General features: G+C 47.4%; 1 protein-coding gene across 1 annotated transcript in view; it reads left to right on the top strand.

Moving 5' to 3' along the window:
• The window catches only part of LOC139411737 (mothers against decapentaplegic homolog 3), a 39,457-nt gene extending 19,066 nt beyond the window's left edge, over positions 1 to 20,391 (top strand). Inside the window, exons 2-8 of the mRNA XM_071158422.1 lie at positions 2,500 to 2,693; positions 3,641 to 3,775; positions 7,578 to 7,703; positions 10,683 to 10,895; positions 13,292 to 13,429; positions 13,764 to 13,908; positions 19,948 to 20,391. Coding sequence (XP_071014523.1) covers positions 2,500 to 2,693; positions 3,641 to 3,775; positions 7,578 to 7,703; positions 10,683 to 10,895; positions 13,292 to 13,429; positions 13,764 to 13,908; positions 19,948 to 20,071 — 1,075 coding nt within the window. The 3' untranslated portion in view covers positions 20,072 to 20,391. The remainder of the gene's footprint in view (positions 1 to 2,499; positions 2,694 to 3,640; positions 3,776 to 7,577; positions 7,704 to 10,682; positions 10,896 to 13,291; positions 13,430 to 13,763; positions 13,909 to 19,947) is intronic.
• Positions 20,392 to 22,134: the final 1,743 nt, after the last annotated feature.

Genomic DNA, 22,134 nt, shown 5'->3' with positions numbered 1-22,134 from the left:
TGGTCCAAATTGGATGTTGGGTATTATATTTACTGAATATGACCTAAATCCTATAAATTCAAATGGCCAATTTGGTTGCAATCAGTTAGCTGAATTTTTCTGCGATTTTTAAAATGTCAACAAAATGTTTCAGGAATGGCATTTTGTTTCTAACTCCAGAAACTATTTCAGACCAATCTGAGATGGTGGGTGTCATGGCTGGCTGAAATGACCTGATGACCTCATGGTTTACTTTGGACCGTCAGCAGGATGAGATCTCTTTACCAAGATGGTAATAATTCACTTCAGAATTTTGACCATGTAATTGTAACCAGAGAATTAATAGTGAAGTTACAAAAACAAGGTGAAATTCAGTCGTGAGGAATCGGCTGCACGTTTTCTAACCCCCACCACAAGTTCTCCTACTAATAACAAGCTGAAAGCCATGCGTAGCTTCTCCTTTTACACTTCCTGTCTCTAAGTTGGTGATATCATTGCCACTTATTATTATTAGACTTAAAAACCCTTCTCACACAGCTCTGACCCATGACAGTAAGGGGTTGTATTAATTAAACCAAACAGTCACAAGCTGTGGTGTGACTGCTGTTGTAGTTTGATTTTATACGCTGTGAAGACGTCTTTCTGACTGTCTGAAATTCTATGAAGGAACATTTTTAATTGCATTGGTAATGGTTTGAATGTTTACACGGTTATAGTGGAATCATTTTTGTTCAGTTCAATTCAAGAGTGCAGGCTGTTTCCCCTACATGTACCCTGGCTCAGTGGTCTACATGTTTCATTGGCAACAGATGGCCACGGGGAGAAACCCTGTCACTACTGTAACCTAGTAACGGGTCTTCTGTGGCCTAGACAGCCTCCCTCTGCTACTGGGATCCTACATCAGGGTGCATCAGAATGAGACAGAGCAACATGAGCCTATTTAATATAGTCAGCCCAGGGATGGGCAACTGTACCACTGTATGTCCATAATGGCAACATCATGTTGTGGGGGTGCTTTGCTGTAGGAGGGACTGGTGCACTTCACAAAATAGGTGGCGTCATGAGGAAGGAAAATTATGTGGATATATTGAAGCAACATCTCAAGACATCAGTCAGGAAGTTTAAGCTTGGTCGCAAATGGGTCTTCCAAATGGACAATGACCCCAAGCATACTTCCAAAGTTGTGGCAAAATGGCTTAAGGACAACAAAGTCAAGGTATTGGAGTGGCCATTACAAAGCCCTGACCTCAATCCCATAGAAACATTTTGGGCAGAACTGAAAAGGTGTGTGCGAGCAAGGAGGCCTACAAACCTGACTCAGTTACACCAGCTCTGTCAGGAGGAATGGGCCAAAATTTTTACCCAACTTATTGTGGGAAGCTTGTGGAAGGCTACCCGAAACGTTTGACCCAAGTTAAACAATTTAAAGGCAATGCTAACAAATACTAATTGAGTATTTGAGGGAGGCTGTCTAGGCCACAGAAGACCAGTTACTGGGTTACAGTAGTATATAGAGAACTGATAGTGAGTATATTGAGTGTATTTAAACTAATGACCCACTGGGAATGTGATGAAAGAAATAAAAGATGGAAGAAATCATTCTCCTTTCTATTATTCTGACATTTCACATTCTTAAAATGAAGTGGGGATCCTAACTGACCTAAAATAGGGGATTTTTACTGGGATTAAATGTCAGGAATTGTGAAAAACTGAGTTTAAATGTATTTGGCTAAGGTGTGTGTAAACTTCAGACTTCAACTGTATGTACTACATTACTAAAAGTATGTGGAAACCTTCTAGATCAACATCTCATTCCAAAATCATGGGCATTAATATGGAGTTGTTCCCCCCCCTTTGCTGCTGTAATAGCCTCCACTCCTCTGGGACGGCTTTCCACTAGATGTTGGTACGTTGCTGCAGGGACTTACTTCCATTCAGCCACAAGCATTAGTGAGGTCGGGCACTGATGTTGGGCGATTAGTCGGTGTTCCAATTAATCTCAAAGGTGTTCGATGGGGTTGAGGTCAGGGCTCTGTGCAGGCCAGTCAAGTTCTTCCAGATTCGTCCGTCGCACTGCCAGATGGTGAAGCTTGCTCCAGAGTCCAATGGCGGTGAGCTTTACACCACTCCAGCTGTCGCTTGGCATTGCTCATGGTGATCTTAGACTTGTGCGCGGTTGCTCGGCCATGGAAAATGGAAACACATTTCATGTAGTGTATAAAATTGCACACTCTTCTCTCCGGATCAATGGTAGAATGTATATAATTGCAGGTGGGTGGGGGGGGCTTTAAAGTGTTTTAGCTCGCAAGGTGAAATGTTTTTGCCTATACTCAGTGTATGGGGTGTGATCTCTGTACACTCGCAGTCGTGAGATTGTGAACTTACCTTTTTGGAGTTGGCCTGCTTGGCCATTTTTAAGAACGGCAAACTATTCAAACAACGTGCCAAAAGGCAAAACAGTTTATGAACTTTCTAACTCCAAAGCAGTAACAACAAAACAAACCTCTCTGTCTCTGCCAGGTCTCTGGATGGACGGTTACAGGTGTCCCACAGGAAGGGCCTCCCGCACGTCATCTACTGCCGCTTGTGGCGCTGGCCGGACCTGCAGTCCCACCACGAGCTGCGGGCCGTGGAGCTCTGTGAGTACGCCTTCCACACCAAGAAGGATGAGGTGTGTGTCAACCCCTACCACTACCAGAGGGTGGAGACGCCAGGTACGGACAACTGTCCCCTTTCATTAAAAACCACCAGAGGTTCAATGAGCTTCACCTCAGTAGCATGTATTGCACATCTTGTAAATGTATTGGCTCTGTGACTACTGGTTTGACAGGTGTGAGAGGCTCAGCCTCAACTGTCATTTGTGAAAACATAAAAGAGCTATCTATAACTTTTGTGTTAGAGAAACAATGCATTGTATTTGTGTTCTTTGTGTTTCTGTCTGTGTGTGATGTCTAATTGTGTTCTTTGTGTTTCTGTCTGTGTGTGATACATGTCTAATTGTGTTCTTTGTGTTTCTGTCTGTGTGTGATACATGTCTAATTGTGTTTCTGTCTGTGTGTGATACATGTCTAATTGTGTTTCTGTCTGTGTGTGATACATGTCTAATTGTGTTCTTTGTGTTTCTGTCTGTGTGTGATACATGTCTAATTGTGTTTCTGTCTGTGTGTGATACATGTCTAATTGTGTTTCTGTCTGTGTGTGATACATGTCTAATTGTGTTCTTTGTGTTTCTGTCTGTGTGTGATACATGTCTAATTGTGTTTCTGTCTGTGTGTGATACATGTCTAATTGTGTTTCTGTCTGTGTGTGATACATGTCTAATTGTGTTCTTTGTGTTTCTGTCTGTGTGTGATACATGTCTAATTGTGTTTCTGTCTGTGTGTGATACATGTCTAATTGTGTTTCTGTCTGTGTGTGATACATGTCTAATTGTGTTCTTTGTGTTTCTGTCTGTGTGTGATACATGTCTAATTGTGTTTCTGTCTGTGTGTGATACATGTCTAATTGTGTTCTTTGTGTTTCTGTCTGTGATACATGTCTACTTGTGTTCTTTGTGTTTCTGTCTGTGATACATGTCTACTTGTGTTCTTTGTGTTTCTGTCTGTGATACATGTCTAATTGTGTTTCTGTGTGTGATACATGTCTACTTGTGTGTCTGCAGTGCTGCCTCCTGTGCTGGTTCCCAGACACACAGAGATCCCCAGTGAGTTTCCTCCTCTGGACGACTACAGCCACTCCATCCCAGAGAACACCAACTTCCCCGCCGGCATCGAGCCACAGAGCAACTACATACCAGGTGACATATCAGTCGTATAACTAGTGAGACCAGTCTACATACCAGGTGACATATCAGTCGTATAACTAGTGAGACCAGTCTACATACCAGGTGACATATCAGTCATATAACTAGTGAGACCAGTCTACATACCAGGTGACATATCAGTCATATTACTGGTGAGATAAGTCTATATATCAGTCATATAACTAGTGAGACAAGTCTACATACCAGGTGACATATCAGTCGTATAACTAGTGAGACCAGTCTACATACCAGGTGATATATCAGTCATATAACTAGTGAGACAAGTCTCTATATCAGTCATATAACTAGTGAGACCAGTATACATACCAGGTGAAATATCAGTCATATAACTAGTGAGACCAGTCTACATACCAGGTGATATATCAGTCATATAACTAGTGAGACAAGTCTCTATATCAGTCATATAACTAGTGAGACCAGTCTACACACCAGGTGACATATCAGTCATATTACTGGTGATACAAGTCTACATACCAGGTGACATATCAGTCATATAACTAGTGAGACCAGTCTACATACCAGGTGACATATCAGTCATATAACTAGTGAGACAAGTCTCTATATCAGTCATATAACTAGTGAGACCAGTCTACATACCAGGTGATATATCAGTCATATAACTAGTGAGACAAGTCTACATACCAGGTGACATATCAGTCGTATAACTAGTGAGACCAGTCTACATACCAGGTGACATATCAGTCATATAACTAGTGAGACCAGTCTACATACCAGGTGATATATCAGTCATATAACTAGTGAGACAAGTCTATATATCAGTCATATAACTAGTGAGACAAGTCTATATATCAGTCATATAACTAGTGAGACAAGTCTATATATCAGTCATATAACTAGTGAGACCAGTCTACATACCAGGTGACATATCAGTCCTATAACTAGTGAGACAAGTCTACATACCAGGTGACATATCAGTTGTATTACTAGTGAGACCAGTGGTAAAGGAGGTGAAACTAGTCCTCACACAGACTCCTAGAGCAGGTGAGACCAGTCAGGATTTATGAAGCATGTTATAGAACAGTCTTACAGTGGACGAGACTGGTCTAAGTGAGACACGTTTAAAATGAGTGGAAGGTCGTGAGAAAAGTCTTAAAGCAAGTTAAAATCCCATTCAAGCGGACAAGACAGGTGAGTAGGGGAGACTGGCCAAGAGTTTGCAATGCATGACCTTGTTTCACACAGCTCAGTGTCTGGGATTTGGTCTTGTCTGCCCACTCTCACACAGTCTAGTTGTGACAGACGAGGGTTTTTATCCGGTCACTTTTCCTTCAGTTCTCCTCCTGGCTTCTCAGTGAGGTTGGGTGACAGCCACTGCCCCTCTAGCACCTCTGTTTTCTCTAGCCCCCTTTCCTTCTAGCCACATAGACCCCTCTCCTTCCTTCACAGTGAGTTTGGGTGACGGCCACCTAGACCCCTCTCCTTCCTTCGCAGTGAGTTTGGGTGACGGCCACCTAGAGCCCTCTCCTTCCTTCACAGTGGGTTTGGGTGACGGCCACCTAGACCCCTCTCCTTCCTTCACAATGAGTTTGGGTGACGGCCACCTAGACCCCTCTCCTTCCTTCACAGTGAGTTTGGGTGACGGCCACATAGACCCCTCTCCTTCCTTCACAGTGGGTTTGGGAGACGGCCACCTAGACCCCTCTCCTTCCTTCACAGTGGGTTTGGGTGACGGCCACCTAGACCCCTCTCCTTCCTTCACAGTGAGTTTGGGAGACGGACACCTAGAGCCCTCTCCTTCCTTCACAGTGAGTTTGGTTGACGGCCACTTAGACCCCTCTCCTTCCTTCTCAGTGAGTTTGGGAGACGGCCACCTAAACCCCTGCCTTCAGACAGACTCTAGCAGAGGTGTGAGCTACATCAGCAGACCGGATGAACAGTTGCCAAACACACACACACACACACTCGAGTCCAGAGGAGGTGGGCAGTGTCTGCGGTGGCTTGATAGGCCGTCTGAAGCAGACACTGCCTCTCGGAGACCAGACCAGCACATGATCTGTTACTACCTCTGGAGGACAAGTTGACCCCCTGTTACAGGGGGGTCAGTCAATACATTAAGCCTGTCGGGAGTAGAACCAACTCAGTCAATACATTCATCCTGTCAGGAGTAGAACCAACTCAGTCAATACATTCAGCCTGTTAGGAGTAGAACCAACTCAGTCAATACATTCAGCCTGTCGGGAGTAGAACCAACTCAGTCAATACATTCAGCCTGTCGGGAGTAGAACCAACTCAGTCAATACATTCAGCCTGTCAGGAGTAGAACCAACTCAGTCAATACATTCATCCTGTCGGCAGTAGAACCAACTCAGTCAATACATTCAGCCTGTCGGGAGTAGAACCAACTCAGTCAATACATTCATCCTGTCAGGAGTAGAACCAACTCAGTCAATACATTCAGCCTGTCGGGAGTAGAACCAACTCAGTCAATACATTCAGCCTGTTGGGAGTAGAACCAACTCAGTCAGTACATTCAGCCTGTGAGGAGTAGAAGAAACTCAGTCAATACATTCAGCCTGTTAGGAGTAGAACCAACTCAGTCAATACATTCAGCCTGTCGGGAGTAGAACCAACTCAGTCAATACATTCAGCCTGTCAGGAGTAGAACCAACTCAGTCAGTACATTCAGCCTGTCGGGAGTAGAACCAACTCAGTCAATACATTCATCCTGTCAGGAGTAGAACCAACTCAGTCAATACATTCAGCCAACTCAGTCAATACATTCAGCCTGTAGGGAGTAGAACCAACTCAGTCAATACATTCAGCCTGTCAGGAGTAGAACCAACTCAGTCAATACATTCAGCCAACTCAGTCAATACATTCAGCCTGTAGGGAGTAGAACCAACTCAGTCAATACATTCAGCCTGTCTGGAGTAGAACCAACTCAGTCAGTACATTCAGCCTGTCGGGAGTAGAACCAACTCAGTCAATACATTCATCCTGTCAGGAGTAGAACCAACTCAGTCAATACATTCAGCCAACTCAGTCAATACATTCAGCCTGTAGGGAGTAGAACCAACTCAGTCAATACATTCAGCCTGTCAGGAGTAGAACCAACTCAGTCAATACATTCAGCCTGTCAGGAGTAGAACCAACTCAGTCAGTACATTCAGCCTGTCGGGAGTAGAACCAACTAATTCAATACATTCAGCCTGTCGGGAGTAGAACCAACTCAGTCAATACATTCAGCCTGTCGGGAGTAGAACCAACTCAGTCAATACATTCAGCCTGTCGGGAGTAGAACCAACTCAGTCAATACATTCAGCCTGTCGGGAGTAGAACCAACTCAGTCAATACATTCAGCCTGTCGGGAGTAGAACCAACTCAGTCAATACATTCAGCCTGTCGGGAGTAGAACCAACTCAGTCAATACATTCAGCCTGTCGGGAGTAGAACCAACTCAGTCAATACATTCAGCCTGTCGGGAGTAGAACCAACTCAGTCAATACATTCAGCCTGTCGGGAGTAGAACCAACTCAGTCAATACATTCAGCCTGTCGGGAGTAGAACCAACTCAGTCAATACATTCAGCCTGTCGGGAGTAGAACCAACTCAGTCAATACATTCAGCCTGTTTTCTACTGGGTTCCCCTTCCCTGAATAAAAGCATTGGCCGAGAGCGCACTGACAAAGGGCGTTGTTAATATGCATATGTGGAGCAGTGTAAGGGCCTTTGGGATATGTTATTAGAAGGAACCTACCAACCAATCATTGTTTACTCTATTGGCTGTGGTTTACTAGTGGTGTGTGTGTTTCAGAGACTCCTCCACCTGGCTATCTCAGTGAAGATGGGGAGACCAGTGATCACCTGATGAACCACAGCATGGACACCAGTTCACCCAACCTGTCACCAAACCCAGTGTCTCCAACACACAGCAATTTAGGTAAGCATTAGGACTGGGTATGACCATGGACCTCACAATACAATATTATCACCATACTTGGGTGCCGAGGCTGTATGTGTCGCCATTCAATACTGCAGTTTGAAATTCATATCGCTCTCCAAATGTCTGCTGCAGGGAGATGAGAGGGCAGGAGAATGTTTTGGTTTGTGTAGTTACCTCGGACAAAAAATAAATACAAAAATTGCTATTTGGTTGTGTGTTTGGGGATGTTTATTTGTGAGACTGTGTGTGTTTGTGTTAACTAGCGGACAAGCGTTGCAACAAGCGTTGCAGAGGAAACCCGGTCTGAGCCCAGAGCTGTCCCTCCGGAAGCCAGTCCACTGCTCCGTATTGTAACAGAGGAAACCCGGTCTGAGCCCAGAGCTGTGGCCAACTCAGTCAGCCCACACTGACATCAATGATAATATCCTGTTTATTAAATCACTGTTTCTGGCCCAGCTACTATAGAAAAAAACAAATAGACTGGACCTTCACATGGGCCCAGACAGTTCACTGTACTTCAAATAGACTGGACCTTCACATGGGCCCAGACAGTTCACTGTACCTGTACTTCAAATAGACTGGGCCTTCACATGGGCCCAGACAGTTCACTGTACTTCAAATAGACTGGGCCTTCACATGGGCCCAGACAGTTCACTGTACTTCACATGGGCCCAATAGACTGGACCTTCACATGGGCCCAGACAGTTCCTGTGGGCCCAGACAGTTCACTGTACTTCAAATAGACTGGGCCTTCACATGGGCCCAGACAGTTCACTGTACCGGTACTTCAAATAGACTGGACCTTCACATGGGCCCAGACAGTTCACTGTACTTCAAATAGACTGGACCTTCACATGGGCCCAGACAGTTCACTGTACTTCAAATAGACTGGGCCTTCACATGGGCCCAGACAGTTCACTGTACTTAAAATAGACTGGACCTTCACATGGGCCCAGGCAGTTCACTGTACTTCAAATAGACTGGGCCTTCACATGGGCCCAGACAGTTCACTGTACCTGTACTTCAAATAGCCTGGGCCTTCACATGGGCCCAGACAGTTCACTGTACTTCAAATAGACTGGGCCTTCACATGGGCCCAGACAGTTCACTGTACTTCAAATAGACTGGACCTTCACATGGGCCCAGGCAGTTCACTGTACTTCAAATAGACTGGGCCTTCACATGGGCCCAGACAGTTCACTGTACCTGTACTTCAAATAGCCTGGGCCTTCACATGGGCCCAGACAGTTCACTGTACTTCAAATAGACTGGGCCTTCACATGGGCCCAGACAGTTCACTGTACTTCAAATAGACTGGGCCTTCACATGGGCCCAGACAGTTCACTGTACTTCAAATAGACTGGGCCTTCACATGGGCCCAGACAGTTCACTGTACTTCAAATAGACTGGGCCTTCACATGGGCCCAGACAGTTCACTGTACTTCAAATAGACTGGGCCTTCACATGGGCCCAGACAGTTCACTGTACTTCAAATAGACTGGGCCTTCACATGGGCCCAGACAGTTCACTGTACTTCAAATAGACTGGGCCTTCACATGGGCCCAGACAGTTCACTGTTCTTCAAATAGACTGGGCCTTCACATGGGCCCAGACAGTTCACTGTACTTCAAAGGTAAATGTTGGAAGTAGTTAGAAGGAAAAGTAAAAATAAATCTTTGCTGTTACGAGAACTGTACAAGCGTTTGCTGAATGTTTTGGTTACGGAACCCTGTAATTTGCCGTTGTCTCCACTGTCTCTGCGTGAGGGCCGAGGGAACTGGCAGACTCTGTCCTGTTTGTTTTTCTCCCTCTCTTCTTTTTCCATATTCCATCTTTATGTCCTATACTTCCCTGGCTCTGCTGTTATCTCTCTCTGTCTTTATGTCCTCTACTTCACTGGCTCTGCTGTTATCTCTCTCTGTCTTTATGTCCTCTACTTCCCTGGCTCTGCTGCTGTTATCTCCCTGCTGTCTTTATGTCCTCTACTCCCTGGCTCTGCTGGCTCTGCTGTTACTTCCCTCTCTCTGTCTTTATGTCTTCTACTTCCCTGGCTCTGCTGTTATCTCTCTCTTCAGTCTCTCTCTGTCTTTATATCCTCTACTTCCCTGGCTCTGCTGTTATCTCTCTTCGGTCTCCCTCTGTCTTTATGTCCTCTACTTCCCTGGCTCTGCTGTTATCTCTCTCTTCAGTCTCCCTCTGTCTTTATGTCCTCTACTTCCCTGGCTCTGCTGTTCTCTCTCTCTTCAGTCTCCCTCTGTCTTTATGTCCTCTACTTCCCTGGCTCTGCTGTTATCTCTCTCTTCAGTCTCCCTCTGTCTTTATATCCTCTACTTCCCTGGCTCTGCTGTTATCTTCCTCCATCTTTATCTACTCTACTTCCCTGGCTCTGCTGTTATCTCTCTCCATCTTTATCTCTAGCTGTGTCTTTTCTCCTCACTTCTGTTTCCCTTTCTCTTCCCTCTATCTTTATATCTTCACATTGTATCCCTCTTTCTCTACCTTCCCTCCTGTCCTTACCCACCTCTCCCTCTTCTCCTCCCTCCTGTCCTTACCCACCTCTCCCTCTCCTCCTCCCTCCTGTCCTTACCCACCTCTCCCTCTCCTCCTCCCTCCTGTCCTTACCCACCTCTCCCTCTTCTCCTCCCTCCTGTCCTTACCCACCTCTCCCTCTTCTCCTCCCTCCTGTCCTTACCCACCTCTCCCTCTCCTCCTCCCTCCTGTCCTTACCCACCTGTCCTTACCCACCTCTCCCTCCTCCCTCCTGTCCTTACCCACCTCTCCCTCTCCTCCTCCCTCCTGTCCTTACCCACCTCTCCCTCTCCTCCTCCCTCCTGTCCTTACCCACCTCTCCCTCTCTCTGTCTGTTACTCTGTAGTAGTCCCATATAGATGATATTGGTAAAGGCTTAGTCCCAAGTAGGATGCTCAATAACTATCTAAATAAACTGTTTCCCCATGTCTCTCCTGTGTCTGTCAGACCTACAGCCTGTGATGTACTGTGAACCAGCCTTCTGGTGTTCTATCTCCTACTACGAGCTGAACCAGCGGGTGGGCGAGACCTTCCACGCCTCCCAACCGTCCCTCACCGTGGACGGCTTCACCGACCCCTCCAACTCAGAGCGCTTCTGCCTGGGCCTCCTCTCCAACGTCAACCGTAACGCCGCTGTGGAGCTGACACGCAGACACATCGGTACTGACGCTTTGAAAATAAACCGCTGACAAAATGACTTTGGGCCTGATGCTCGGTCATTGACATGAGGGGAAAGTGAAATGGAACAGCAGTGTTAGATGGGATAACTAGTCAACTTTAGGACTACCCCTACTTCCAACCTGAACCACCTGTACTGGCCACACGTGGTAGCAACTTGAAACAGAATTGTGTTTACAAGGTCATTCACACCAGAGTACAGAGAAAGAGAGACGTTTTATTAGCCAATACTTTAGGTTGGGGGGGGTGGGGCCTTAGGTTGGGGGGGTGGGGCCTTAGGTTGGGGGGGTGGGGCCTTAGTTCGGGGGTGGGGTGGGGCCTTAGGTCGGGGGTGGGGTGGGGCCTTAGGTCGGGGGTGGAGTGGGGCCTTAGGTCGGGGGTGGGGTGGGGCCTTAGGTCTGGGGTGGGGTGGGGCCTTAGGTCGGGGGTCTGGGGTGGGGTGGGGCCTTAGGTCGGGGGTGGGGTGGGGCCTTAGGTCGGGGGTGGGGCCTTAGGTCGGGGGTGGGGTGGGGCCTTAGGTCGGGCGGGGGGTGGGGACGTAGGTCGGGGGGGTGGGGACGTCGGGTGGGTGGACAAATAGATTCACACCACGGGACGATTTTTGTCAGAGAGAATGGTCAAGGGGCCAGAACATAATTATAATATTTTGTACACTGCTAAGCCCAAAATTAAATTGTATTTGAAAATAACAATTATTTCATACCTTGATTACAGTGAGACACGATCACATATGTCCATTTTTTTTGAGGGGGGGGGGGGATACTTGGGAACAAGTTTCCTAAATACAGCGCATTCTGAAAGTATTCAGTCATCTTGACTTTTTCCACATTTTGTTACGTTACAGATTTATTCTAAAATGTATTCAGTTACACACAGTACCCCATAATGACCGAGCACTAACAGGTTTTAGAAATGTTTGCAAATGTATAAAAAAAATATTTAAAAAAGGAATACCTTATTGACATAAGTATTCAGACCATTTGCTATGAGACTCTAAATTGAACTCAGTGGTATCATTTCCATTGATCATCCTTGAGATGTTTCTGCAACTTGATTGAAGTCCACCTGTGGTAAATTCAATTGATTTGACATGATTTGAAAAGGCGAACACACCTGTCTATATAAGGTCCCACAGTTGACAGTGCATGTCAGGGCAAAAGCCAAGCCATGAGGCACAGATCTGGGGAAGGGTACCAAACAAATGGCTACAGTATTGAAGGTCCCCAAGAACACAGTGGCCTCCATCATTCTTAAATGGAGGAAGTTTGGAACCACCAAGACTCTACCTAGAGCTGGCCGCCCGTCCAAACTGAGCAATTGGGGGAGAAGGGCCTTGGTCAGGGAGGTGACCAAGAACCCGATGGAGAAGGGCCTTGGTCAGGGAGGTGACCAAGGTAAGAGGCACATGACAGCCCGCTTTTTCTAAAGACTCTGACCATGAGATACAATTCTCTGGTCTGATGAAACCAAGATTCAACTCTTTGGTCTGAATGCCAAGCATCATGAACCTGGCACCATCCCTACGGTGAAGCATGGTGGTGGCAGCATCACGTCTGGAGGGAACCTGGCACCATCGCTACGGTGAAGCATGGTGGTAGCAGCATCATGCTGTGGGGTTGTTTTTCAGCGGCAGGGACTGGAAGACTAGTCAGGATCTAGGGAAAGATGAACAGAGCAAAGTACAGAGATCCTTGACTAAAACCTGCTCCAGAACGCTCAGGACCTCAGACTGGGGAAAAGGTTCACTTTCCAACAGGACAACGACCCTAAGCACACAGCCAAGACAACGCAGGACTGGCTTCGGGACAAGTCTCAATGTCCTTAAGTGGCCCAGCCAAGGCTGGACTTGAACCCGATCGAACATCTCTGGAGAGACCTGAAAATAGTTGCGCAGCGACGCTCTTTATCCAACCTGACATTGCCTGAGAGGATCTGCAGAGTAGAATAGGAGAAACTCCCCAAATACAGGTGTGCCAAGCTTGTAGCATCATACCCAAGAAGACTTGAGGCTGTAATCGCTGCCAAAGGTGCTTCAACAAAGTACTGAGTAAAGGGTCTGAATACTTATGTAAATGTCATATTTCAGTTTTCTATTTTTAATACATTTGCAAAAATGTCAAATAAAAAAAATAGCTTTTTCATTATAGGGTATTGTGTGTAGATTGATGAGGGGGGGGGGGGGGGTTATTTAATCCATTTTAGTATAAGGCTAATGTAACAAAGTGGGAAAAGTCAAGGGGTCTGAATACCTTCCGAATTCACTGTATTTAGGTATACATCACATGTTCGTTGTCATCAGTTTTCAGAATTGAATGGTCTGTGTGTACACGTCAGGGGTGGTTCTGGTTCTAGACGGATGGTTCTCTGTTTGTCTGCAGGCAGAGGGGTACGTTTGTACTATATTGGAGGAGAGGTGTTTGCAGAGTGCCTCAGCGACAGTGCCATCTTCGTCCAGAGTCCCAACTGTAACCAGCGTTACGGCTGGCACCCCGCCACGGTCTGCAAGATCCCCCCAGGTGAGAGCTGAGAAGGGGGTGTGTGTGTGTGTGTGTCGTACGTGTGTGTGTGGCAAAGACAGCGAGACAAAAGGTTGACACACAGTAGGTTAATTTCCACAATGACTGTCGTACTGTGGTTACTCACCAACACACGTACGACACACACACACACACACACACACACACGTACGACACACACACACACACGTACGACACACACACACACACGACACACACACACGTACGACACACACACACACACCTCCATTCATTGTGTCTTGACGGTAACGGTTTGTCGGACGGTTGTGTGACGGTTAACGGTTTGTCGGACGGTTGTGTGACGGTTCCGTAGGCTGCAACCTGAAGATCTTTAACAACCAGGAGTTTGCTGCCCTGCTGGCCCAGTCAGTGAACCAGGGCTTCGAGGCGGTCTACCAGCTCACCAGGATGTGCACCATCCGCATGAGCTTCGTCAAGGGCTGGGGAGCAGAGTACAGGTAACACACAGTCCACAGCGACACGCTCTCATTAAGGTTTCATGTATTAAACAGGAGTCAACCCCTGTCGTTCGTTGATGCCATGCTCCTACCTGATTAGCTCACTAGGTGATTCGGTACAGGAATGGAGAAACTATATGGGATGGCTGAGGGGTGCAAGGTTAAATAACTATGTGGGATGGCTGAGGGGTGCAGGGTTCAATAACAACTATGTGGGATGGCTGAGGGGTGCAGGGTTAAGTAACAACTATATGGGATGGCTGAGGGGTGCAGGGTAAAACAACTATGTGGGATGGCTGAGGGGTGCAGGGTTAAGTAACAACTATGTGGGATGGCTGAGGGGTGCAGGGTTAAGTAACAACTATGTGGGATGGCTGAGGGGTGCAGGGTTAAGTAACAACTATGTGGGATGGCTGAGGGGTGCAGGGTTAAGTAACAACGATGGGGGATGGCTGAGGGGTGCAGGGTTAAGTAACAACTATGTGGGATGGCTGAGGGGTGCAGGGTTAAGTAACAACTATGTGGGATGGCTGAGGCGTGCAGGGTTAAGTAACAACTACGTGGGATGGCTGAGGGGTGCAGGATTAAGTAACAACTATGGGGGATGGCTGAGGGGTGCAAGGTTAAGTAACAACTATGTGGGATGGCTGAGGGGTGCAAGGTTAAGTAACAACTATGTGGGATGGCTGAGGGGTGCAGGATTAAGTAACAACTATGTGGGATGGCTGAGGGGTGCAGGGTTAAGTAACAACTATGTGGGAGGGGTGCGGGGGTTAAGTAACAATGCTTCTCGTTGTCGTCATCAACTAAACCACCCCACAGATTATCAGACGGTGCTGATTGGTCTACCCATATGGTGGGTGGAAGGGATGGGTTCAGACGGTTTGAATGTGGTCGTGGCCAGACTGTATCCGTGTAGTGAAACTCACGAGCTCATGAGATCAGGATGGATCGTACCAGGCTAGTGTCTCCCCTCTCTTCCCCATAGAAACAGGTCTGTTTCACCCAAACACACATGTGCTGCGTCAAAGGGAGCTGTCAGTCGTCCCCCCTCCTCTCATCCTCTTCTCCATGCTGTAGTCTGACTCATCTGGTCTTAGAAGAGAGGGGAGAGCCCTCAGGGGCTTCTGTACTGGGAGTCAGTGATTGCTTTCCACCGGGGAGATCCCCAGTGACAGACAGACAGACAGGCAGACAGGCAGGCAGACAGACAGGCAGACAGGCAGGCAGACAGGCAGGCAGACAGGCAGGCAGGCAGGCAGGCAGACAGGTGAGATGAGATACTCCAACTCAGCATGTGGAGACACTTAGGTGCAGGGTCTCTTTCTCTTTCTTTCTTTCGCTCTCTCATTGAATCATACAATTACTTGTCTTATAACCTGTCCACAATCTGAAATGTATCTACACGGAGCAAAAATATAAACGCAACAAGTAAAGTATTGGTCCCATGTTTCATGAGCTGAAACAAAAGATCCCAGAAATGTTCCATATTTACAAAACGCTTATTTCTCTCAAATTTGGTGCATAAATTTGTTAACATCTCTGTTAGTGAGCATTTCTCCTTTGCCAAGATAATCCATCCACCTGACAGGTCGGACATATCAAGAAGCTGATTAAACGGCATGGTCATTACACAGGTGCACCTTGTGCTGGGTAAAGTAAAAAGCCACTCTAAAATGTGCAGTTGTGTCATACAACACAATGCCACAGATGTCTCGTGTTTTGAGGCAGCGTGTATTTGACATGCTGACTGCAGGAATGTCCACCAGAGCTGTTGCCAGAGAATTTAATGTTCATTTCTCTACCATAAACCGCCTCAATGTCGTTTTAGAGAATTTGGCTGTACGTCCATCTGGCCTCAAGACCACGTGAATGGCGTCGTGTGGGTAAGCGGTTTGCTGATGTCAGCATTGTGAACATAGTGCCCCATGGTGGGGTTATGGTATGGGGCAGGCATAAACTACGGAAAAAGAACATAATTGCATTTTATCGATTGCAATTTGAATGCACAGATATACCGTGACGAGACCCTGAGGCCCATTGTTGTGCCATTAATTTGCCATCACCTCATGTTTCAGCATGATAATGCACAGCCCCATGTTGCAAGGATCTGTCCACAATTCATGGAAGCTGAAAATGTCCCAGTTCTTCCATGGTCTGCATACTCACCAGACATGTAACCCGTTGAGCATGTTTGGGATGCTCTGGATCGACATATGACAGCGTGTTCCAGCTCTCGCCAATATCCAGCAACTTCATACAGCCATTGAAGAGGAGTGGGACAACATGCCACAGACCACATTCAACAGCCGTATCAACTCAATGTGAAGGAGAGATGTGTTACGATGCAAAAGGTCACACCAAATATTGACTGGTTCTCTGATCCACGCCCCTACCTTTTTTTTAAATGTATCTGTGACCTACCGATGCTTATCTGTATTCCCAGTCATGTGAAATTTATAGAAATGTAACTCAGTAAAATCTTTGAAATTGTTGCATGTTGCGTTTTATATTTTTGTTCAGTGTATCTTCATACCTACAAAAACAGCCCATTCTATCCCCTATCACACTTTCTGGTAAAAACTCTAAACGGTAGCAGAGACAGTCTGGGATATTAAATAGAACTCCCTGATAGGTTCTTGTAGACAGTGGTTCATTCAGAAGTCTGATGGTAGCAGAGACAGTCTGGGATATTAAATAGAACTCCCAGATAGGTTATTGTAGACAGTGGCTCATGCAGGAGTCGGTCCTTACACCCTAGAGGCCTTTTTTCAAGTCCTTGCTTCCCCCTCTGTATTCCTAGAACAATAAGCATTCATCTATTGTAATCACAGCTACCCACCTCTCTCTTCTCATCCTCTTCTTCTTCTCCTCCTCTTCTTCTCCTCCTCTATAATGATGAAGTGCTCTGACACGACAGAGCTGCTGTCTTGATGTATCATTCATCACTGTGGACTGTGCTGGATTATGGCTGCTAGTAGTTCTCTGTCCTGGCAAACACACAGTGAGGGAAGCAGGAGTATGGCTGCTAGTAGTTCTCTGGCCTGGCAGACACACAGTGAGGGAAGCAGGAGTATGGCTGCTAGTAGTTCTCTGGCCTGGCAGACACACAGTGAGGGAAGCAGGAGTATGGCTGCTAGTAGTTCTCTGGCCTGGCAGACACACAGTGAGGGAAGCAGGAGTATGGCTGCTAGTAGTTCTCTGGCCTGGCAGACACACAGTGAGGGAAGCAGGAGTATGGCTGCTAGTAGTTCTCTGGCCTGGCAGACACACAGTGAGGGAAGCAGGAGTATGGCTGCTAGTAGTTCTCTGGACACACAGTGAGGGAAGCAGGAGTATGGCTGCTAGTAGTTCTCTGGCCTGGCAGACACACAGTGAGGGAAGCAGGAGTATGGCTGCTAGTAGTTCTCTGGCCTGGCAGACACACAGTGAGGGAAGCAGGAGTATGGCTGCTAGTAGTTCTCTGGCCTGGCAGACACACAGTGAGGGAAGCAGGAGTATGGCTGCTAGTAGTTCTCTGGCCTGGCAGACACACAGTGAGGGAAGCAGGAGTATGGCTGCTAGTAGTTCTCTGGCCTGGCAGACACACAGTGAGGGAAGCAGGAGTATGGCTGCTAGTAGTTCTCTGTCCTGGCAGACACACAGTGAGGGAAGCAGGAGTATGGCTGCTAGTAGTTCTCTGGCCTGGCAGACACACAGTGAGGGAAGCAGGAGTATGGCTGCTAGTAGTTCTCTGGCCTGGCAGACACACAGTGAGGGAAGCAGGAGTATGGCTGCTAGTAGTTCTCTGGCCTGGCAGAAACACAGTGAGGGGGTTTAATGTCAAGGAGACGTGGGGGGAACCGGGAGGAGAGGTATTGAGATCAATAGCCCAAACCGGTCTGAAGTGGCTACTTTTATTTCAACTGTTTCTCCCAAGTGCCAGGAGACCAAGGGAACGTGGGGGGGGGGGAGAATGGAAACAAAATAATGAAGCGTTTTCTCCTGTTTTAATCTACCGATGGTTTTTCATTTTTAGTCACTGCCCAGCTATGCTTCTTTTCCCCTGTGCATTTCCTCACTCAAATATTTAGTTGTAATGAACTAATCATGCGCATGCCGTAGGTACGTTTGTACAGACGTTTTCCATCAGCAGCCATTGATAAATTTTACATGTGTTTCCACAATAAGAAAAAATACCAGCTCAGCCCAGCGCACACGGGGCTGAGACAGAGAGGGAGTTGTGTAAGGGGGATGGAATGCAGGAAAGAGGGGGATGGTGGAGCGGGGGAGGCAGAAGACACGGGGGGAGGGACGGAGGCAGAAAGATGCGGAGGGAGGGAGGCAGGGGAGACGGGAGGCAGAAAGACGCGGAGGGAGGGAGGGAGGGAGGGAGGGAGAAAGACGCGGAGGGAGGGAGGGAGGCAGAAAGACGCGGAGGGAGGGAGGGAGGCAGAAAGACGCGGAGGGAGGGAGGGAGGGAGAGGCAGAAAGACGCGGAGGGAGGGAGGGAGGGAGGCAGAAAGACGCGGAGGGAGGGAGGGAGGGAGGCAGAAAGACGCGGAGGGAGGGAGGGAGGCAGAAAGACGCGGAGGGAAGGGAGGGAGGCAGAAAGCGGAGGGAGGGAGGGAGGCAGAAAGACGCGGAGGGAGGCAGAAAGACGCGGAGGGAGGGAGGCTGGCGGACGCGGAGGGAGGGAGGCTGGCGGACGCGGAGGGAGGGAGGGAGGCTGGCGGACGCGGAGGGAGGGAGGCTGGCGGACGGACGCGGAGGGAGGGAGGCTGGCGGACGCGGAGGGAGGGAGTGGGGCGCTGTGCTTCTGTCCCAGGGTGGGACGTCGTGTGCTCTCCTTGTCCCTTCAGACAGAAACGCAATGGTCCACTGTTGACTTTTATCAATGTAGTATTACTGACCAGTCTACGCTTGCCTGGTTCCAGATCACTGTAGTGTTACTGCCCAGTCTACACTAGCCTGGTTCCAGATCACTGTAGTGTTACTGCCCAGTCTACACTAGCCTGGTTCCAGATCACTGTAGTGTTACTGCCCAGTCTACACTAGCCTGGTTCCAGATCACTGTAGTGTTACTGCCCAGTCTACGCTAGCCTGGTTCCAGATCTCAGGGGTTGATAAAACAGCACAAACATCTCGACCAGTCTATTTCTTCAGGATCTTTGACCCTTCCATGGGACTGGTGAGCTAACATAGGCTAATGCGAATAGCATGAGGTTGTAAGTAACAAGAACATTTCCCTGGACAGACATATGATATTGGCAGAAAGCTTAAATTCTTGTTAATCTAACTGCACTGTTCAATTTGCAATAGCTATTACAGTGAATGAATACCATGCTATTGTTTAAGGAGAGTACACCATTTTTGAACATGAAAAGTTATTAATAAACAAATTAGGCACATTTGGGCAGTCTTGACACAAAGTTTTGAACAGAAATGCAATAGTTCATTGTATCAGTCTAAAACTTTGCACATACACTGCTGCCATCTAGTGGCCAAAATATAAATTGCAGCTGGGCTGGAATAATACATTATGGCCTTTCTCTTGCATTTCAAAGATGACGGTACAAAAAAATACAAAAGAACGGTTGGTTTTTTCTTTGTATTATCTTTTACCAGATCTGTTATGTTCTACTACATTCCTTTCAAATTTCCACAAACTTCAAAGTGGTTCCTTTCAAATGGTACCAATAACATGCATATCCTTGCTTTAGGGCCTGAGTTACACGCAGTTAGATTTGGGTATGTCATTTCGGCGAAAATTGGGGACGGTTCCTCCTCCCACTGAAAAGGATCTGCTTCGAGTTGTATGATATATATTTAAGCAATAAGGCGCAAGGGTGTGTGGGATATGGCCAATATACCAAAGCTAAGGGCTGTTCTTATGCACGTCTTATTCACAAACTCACACACTGTGTTGAAAACCTACAAGAAAATGGATGAGTGTTTGTCACTGTCATACAGGTATAATCCAGATCCTAGTTGATTGTGTCCTGCAGTGAACTATCCTGTCTCTTATGTCTCCTCCTCCTCTTCGGTCTCTCTACCCAGGCGACAGACCGTGACCAGCACCCCTTGTTGGATCGAGCTGCACCTCAACGGCCCCCTGCAGTGGCTGGACAAGGTGCTCATGCAAATGGGTTCCCCCAGCATCCGCTGCTCCAGCGTGTCATAGGAATACTCTCCCCACCGTCTCTGTCACAGCACCAGTGAATTAAACAGACTAGAGACCATAGACACATCAACTAAAGGATCAGAAAGGGTTCGGCAGGCATTGAGAGAAGGCTTTGTGTCTTTGGAAGAAGAGCCTGTAGGCTGAAAAAGCCCAACCCTCGTCTGTCACATACTCTCCCCAACCCTCGTCTGTCACATACTCTCCCCAACCCTCGTCTGTCACATACTCTCCCCAACCCTCGTCTGTCACATACTCTCCCCAACCCTCGTCTGTCACATACTCTCCCCAACCCTCGTCTGTCACATACTCTCCCCAACCCTCGTCTGTCACATACTCTCCCCAACCCTCGTCTGTCACATACTCTCCCCAACCCTCGTCTGTCACATACTCTCCCCAACCCTCGTCTGTCACATACTCTCCCCAACCCTCGTCTGTCACATACTCTCCCCAACCCTCGTCTGTCACATACTCTCCCCAACCCTCGTCTGTCACATACTCTCCCCAACCCTCGTCTGTCACATACTCTCCCCAACCCTCGTCTGTCACATACTCTCCCCAACCCTCGTCTGTCACATACTCTCCCCAACCCTCGTCTGTCACATACTCTCCCCAACCCTCGTCTGTCACATACTCTCCCCAACCCTCGTCTGTCACATACTCTCCCCATCCCTCGTCTGTCACATACTCTCCCCATCCCTCGTCTGTCACATACTCTCCCCATCCACACCAACTGACAGCACTTTTTTTCCGTTTTGTTTTGTACATGTTTGTGGCAAAAGGGGGCGTGTGCATTAAAACAGGAAGGCGTTGTTATCGCCTCTATGTCATAGACATTTTTTTTTATTGAACATGTTTATGTCGGCATCTAGTGCCAACACCGCTGTAGCATGGGAGATTTTAAGGCATGAAATTCCTCCATTTTTCTTTTCTGTTTTTGTTATCATTGTTAGTTGTACATATGTTTATGTAGCGCTGCTAGGTAATTACTAGATTGGGTGTTTCGGAATGGTGAGTGATACTGCTTTTTATATAGCATGCTAGAAGAACATGAAGTTTTACACATTTCCGTGGAGACTGTTTCTATGGTTAGCTGTTTTTTTTTTCGTTTTCGTCTTTTTGTTGCAAATTTGTAGAATGCCGCCCATTTGTTAGCTGATTGAAAATATATGAATTTGTCGTCATGAAATATGTTCCTCCCTTGCCACTTCTGAGTAGTGTGTAAAGGGAAATCTAGTAAGAAGCTTTTAGGCGAGGTCGATGTTCTCCTGTCTGTCCAGTCCTCTGGATGGGTTTCCCATGTTCTCTAGTTTGTCCCGGAACAGTGCAGATCGTGTTTGTAATCCGTCTTTTTGGAAGCGCGCCAAATCTCTTTCCCGCACAGTCAGAGACCATTGGGTTGTGGATTTGAACTGTCACCCAGATATCCTCTGACTGTCTGAGGAGTTTGACATAGCAGTGTATTTCTCAGTACATCTGAAACTGTGGTTTGATTATCCATAGCATTTGACAAAATTAGAACTTTACAAAAATAGTTTTTTTGTATTTTACCCCCTTTTTCTCTGCAATTTCGTGATATCCAATTACGATCCAATTACGATCTTGTGCCATCGCTGCAACTCCCCAATGGGCTCGGGAGAGGTGTAGGTCGAGCCGTACATCCTCCGAAATATGACACGCCAAGCCGCGCTTCTTAACACCCGCCCACTTAACCCAGAAGCCAACTGCACCAATGTGTCAGAGAAAACATTGTTCAACTGATGACCGAAGTCAGCCTGTAGGCGCCCGGCCCGCCACTAGGAGTCGCTAGAGCGCGATCAGGCAAATAAAGCCCCACCTGCCAAACACTCCCCTAACCCGGACAACACTGGGCCAATTGTGCGCTGCCCTATGAGACTCCCGGTCACAGTCGTTTGTGACACTGCCTGGGATCGAACCCAGGTCTGCAGTGACGGCTCAGGCCTTAGACCGCTGAGCGACTCGGGTGGCCTTGACACAAACTTTTGTCATGGCAATGGTCGTGTTGAGCGACGTTGCCCCTGGCATTTTACAAGAAATCTCAAAGT

The sequence above is a fragment of the Oncorhynchus clarkii genome, chromosome 6 (assembly GCF_045791955.1).
Source record: "Oncorhynchus clarkii lewisi isolate Uvic-CL-2024 chromosome 6, UVic_Ocla_1.0, whole genome shotgun sequence".
Lineage (NCBI taxonomy): Eukaryota > Metazoa > Chordata > Actinopteri > Salmoniformes > Salmonidae > Oncorhynchus > Oncorhynchus clarkii.
Note: the sequence above shows the minus strand (reverse complement) of the source record. Positions and strands in the feature narration are given on the sequence as shown.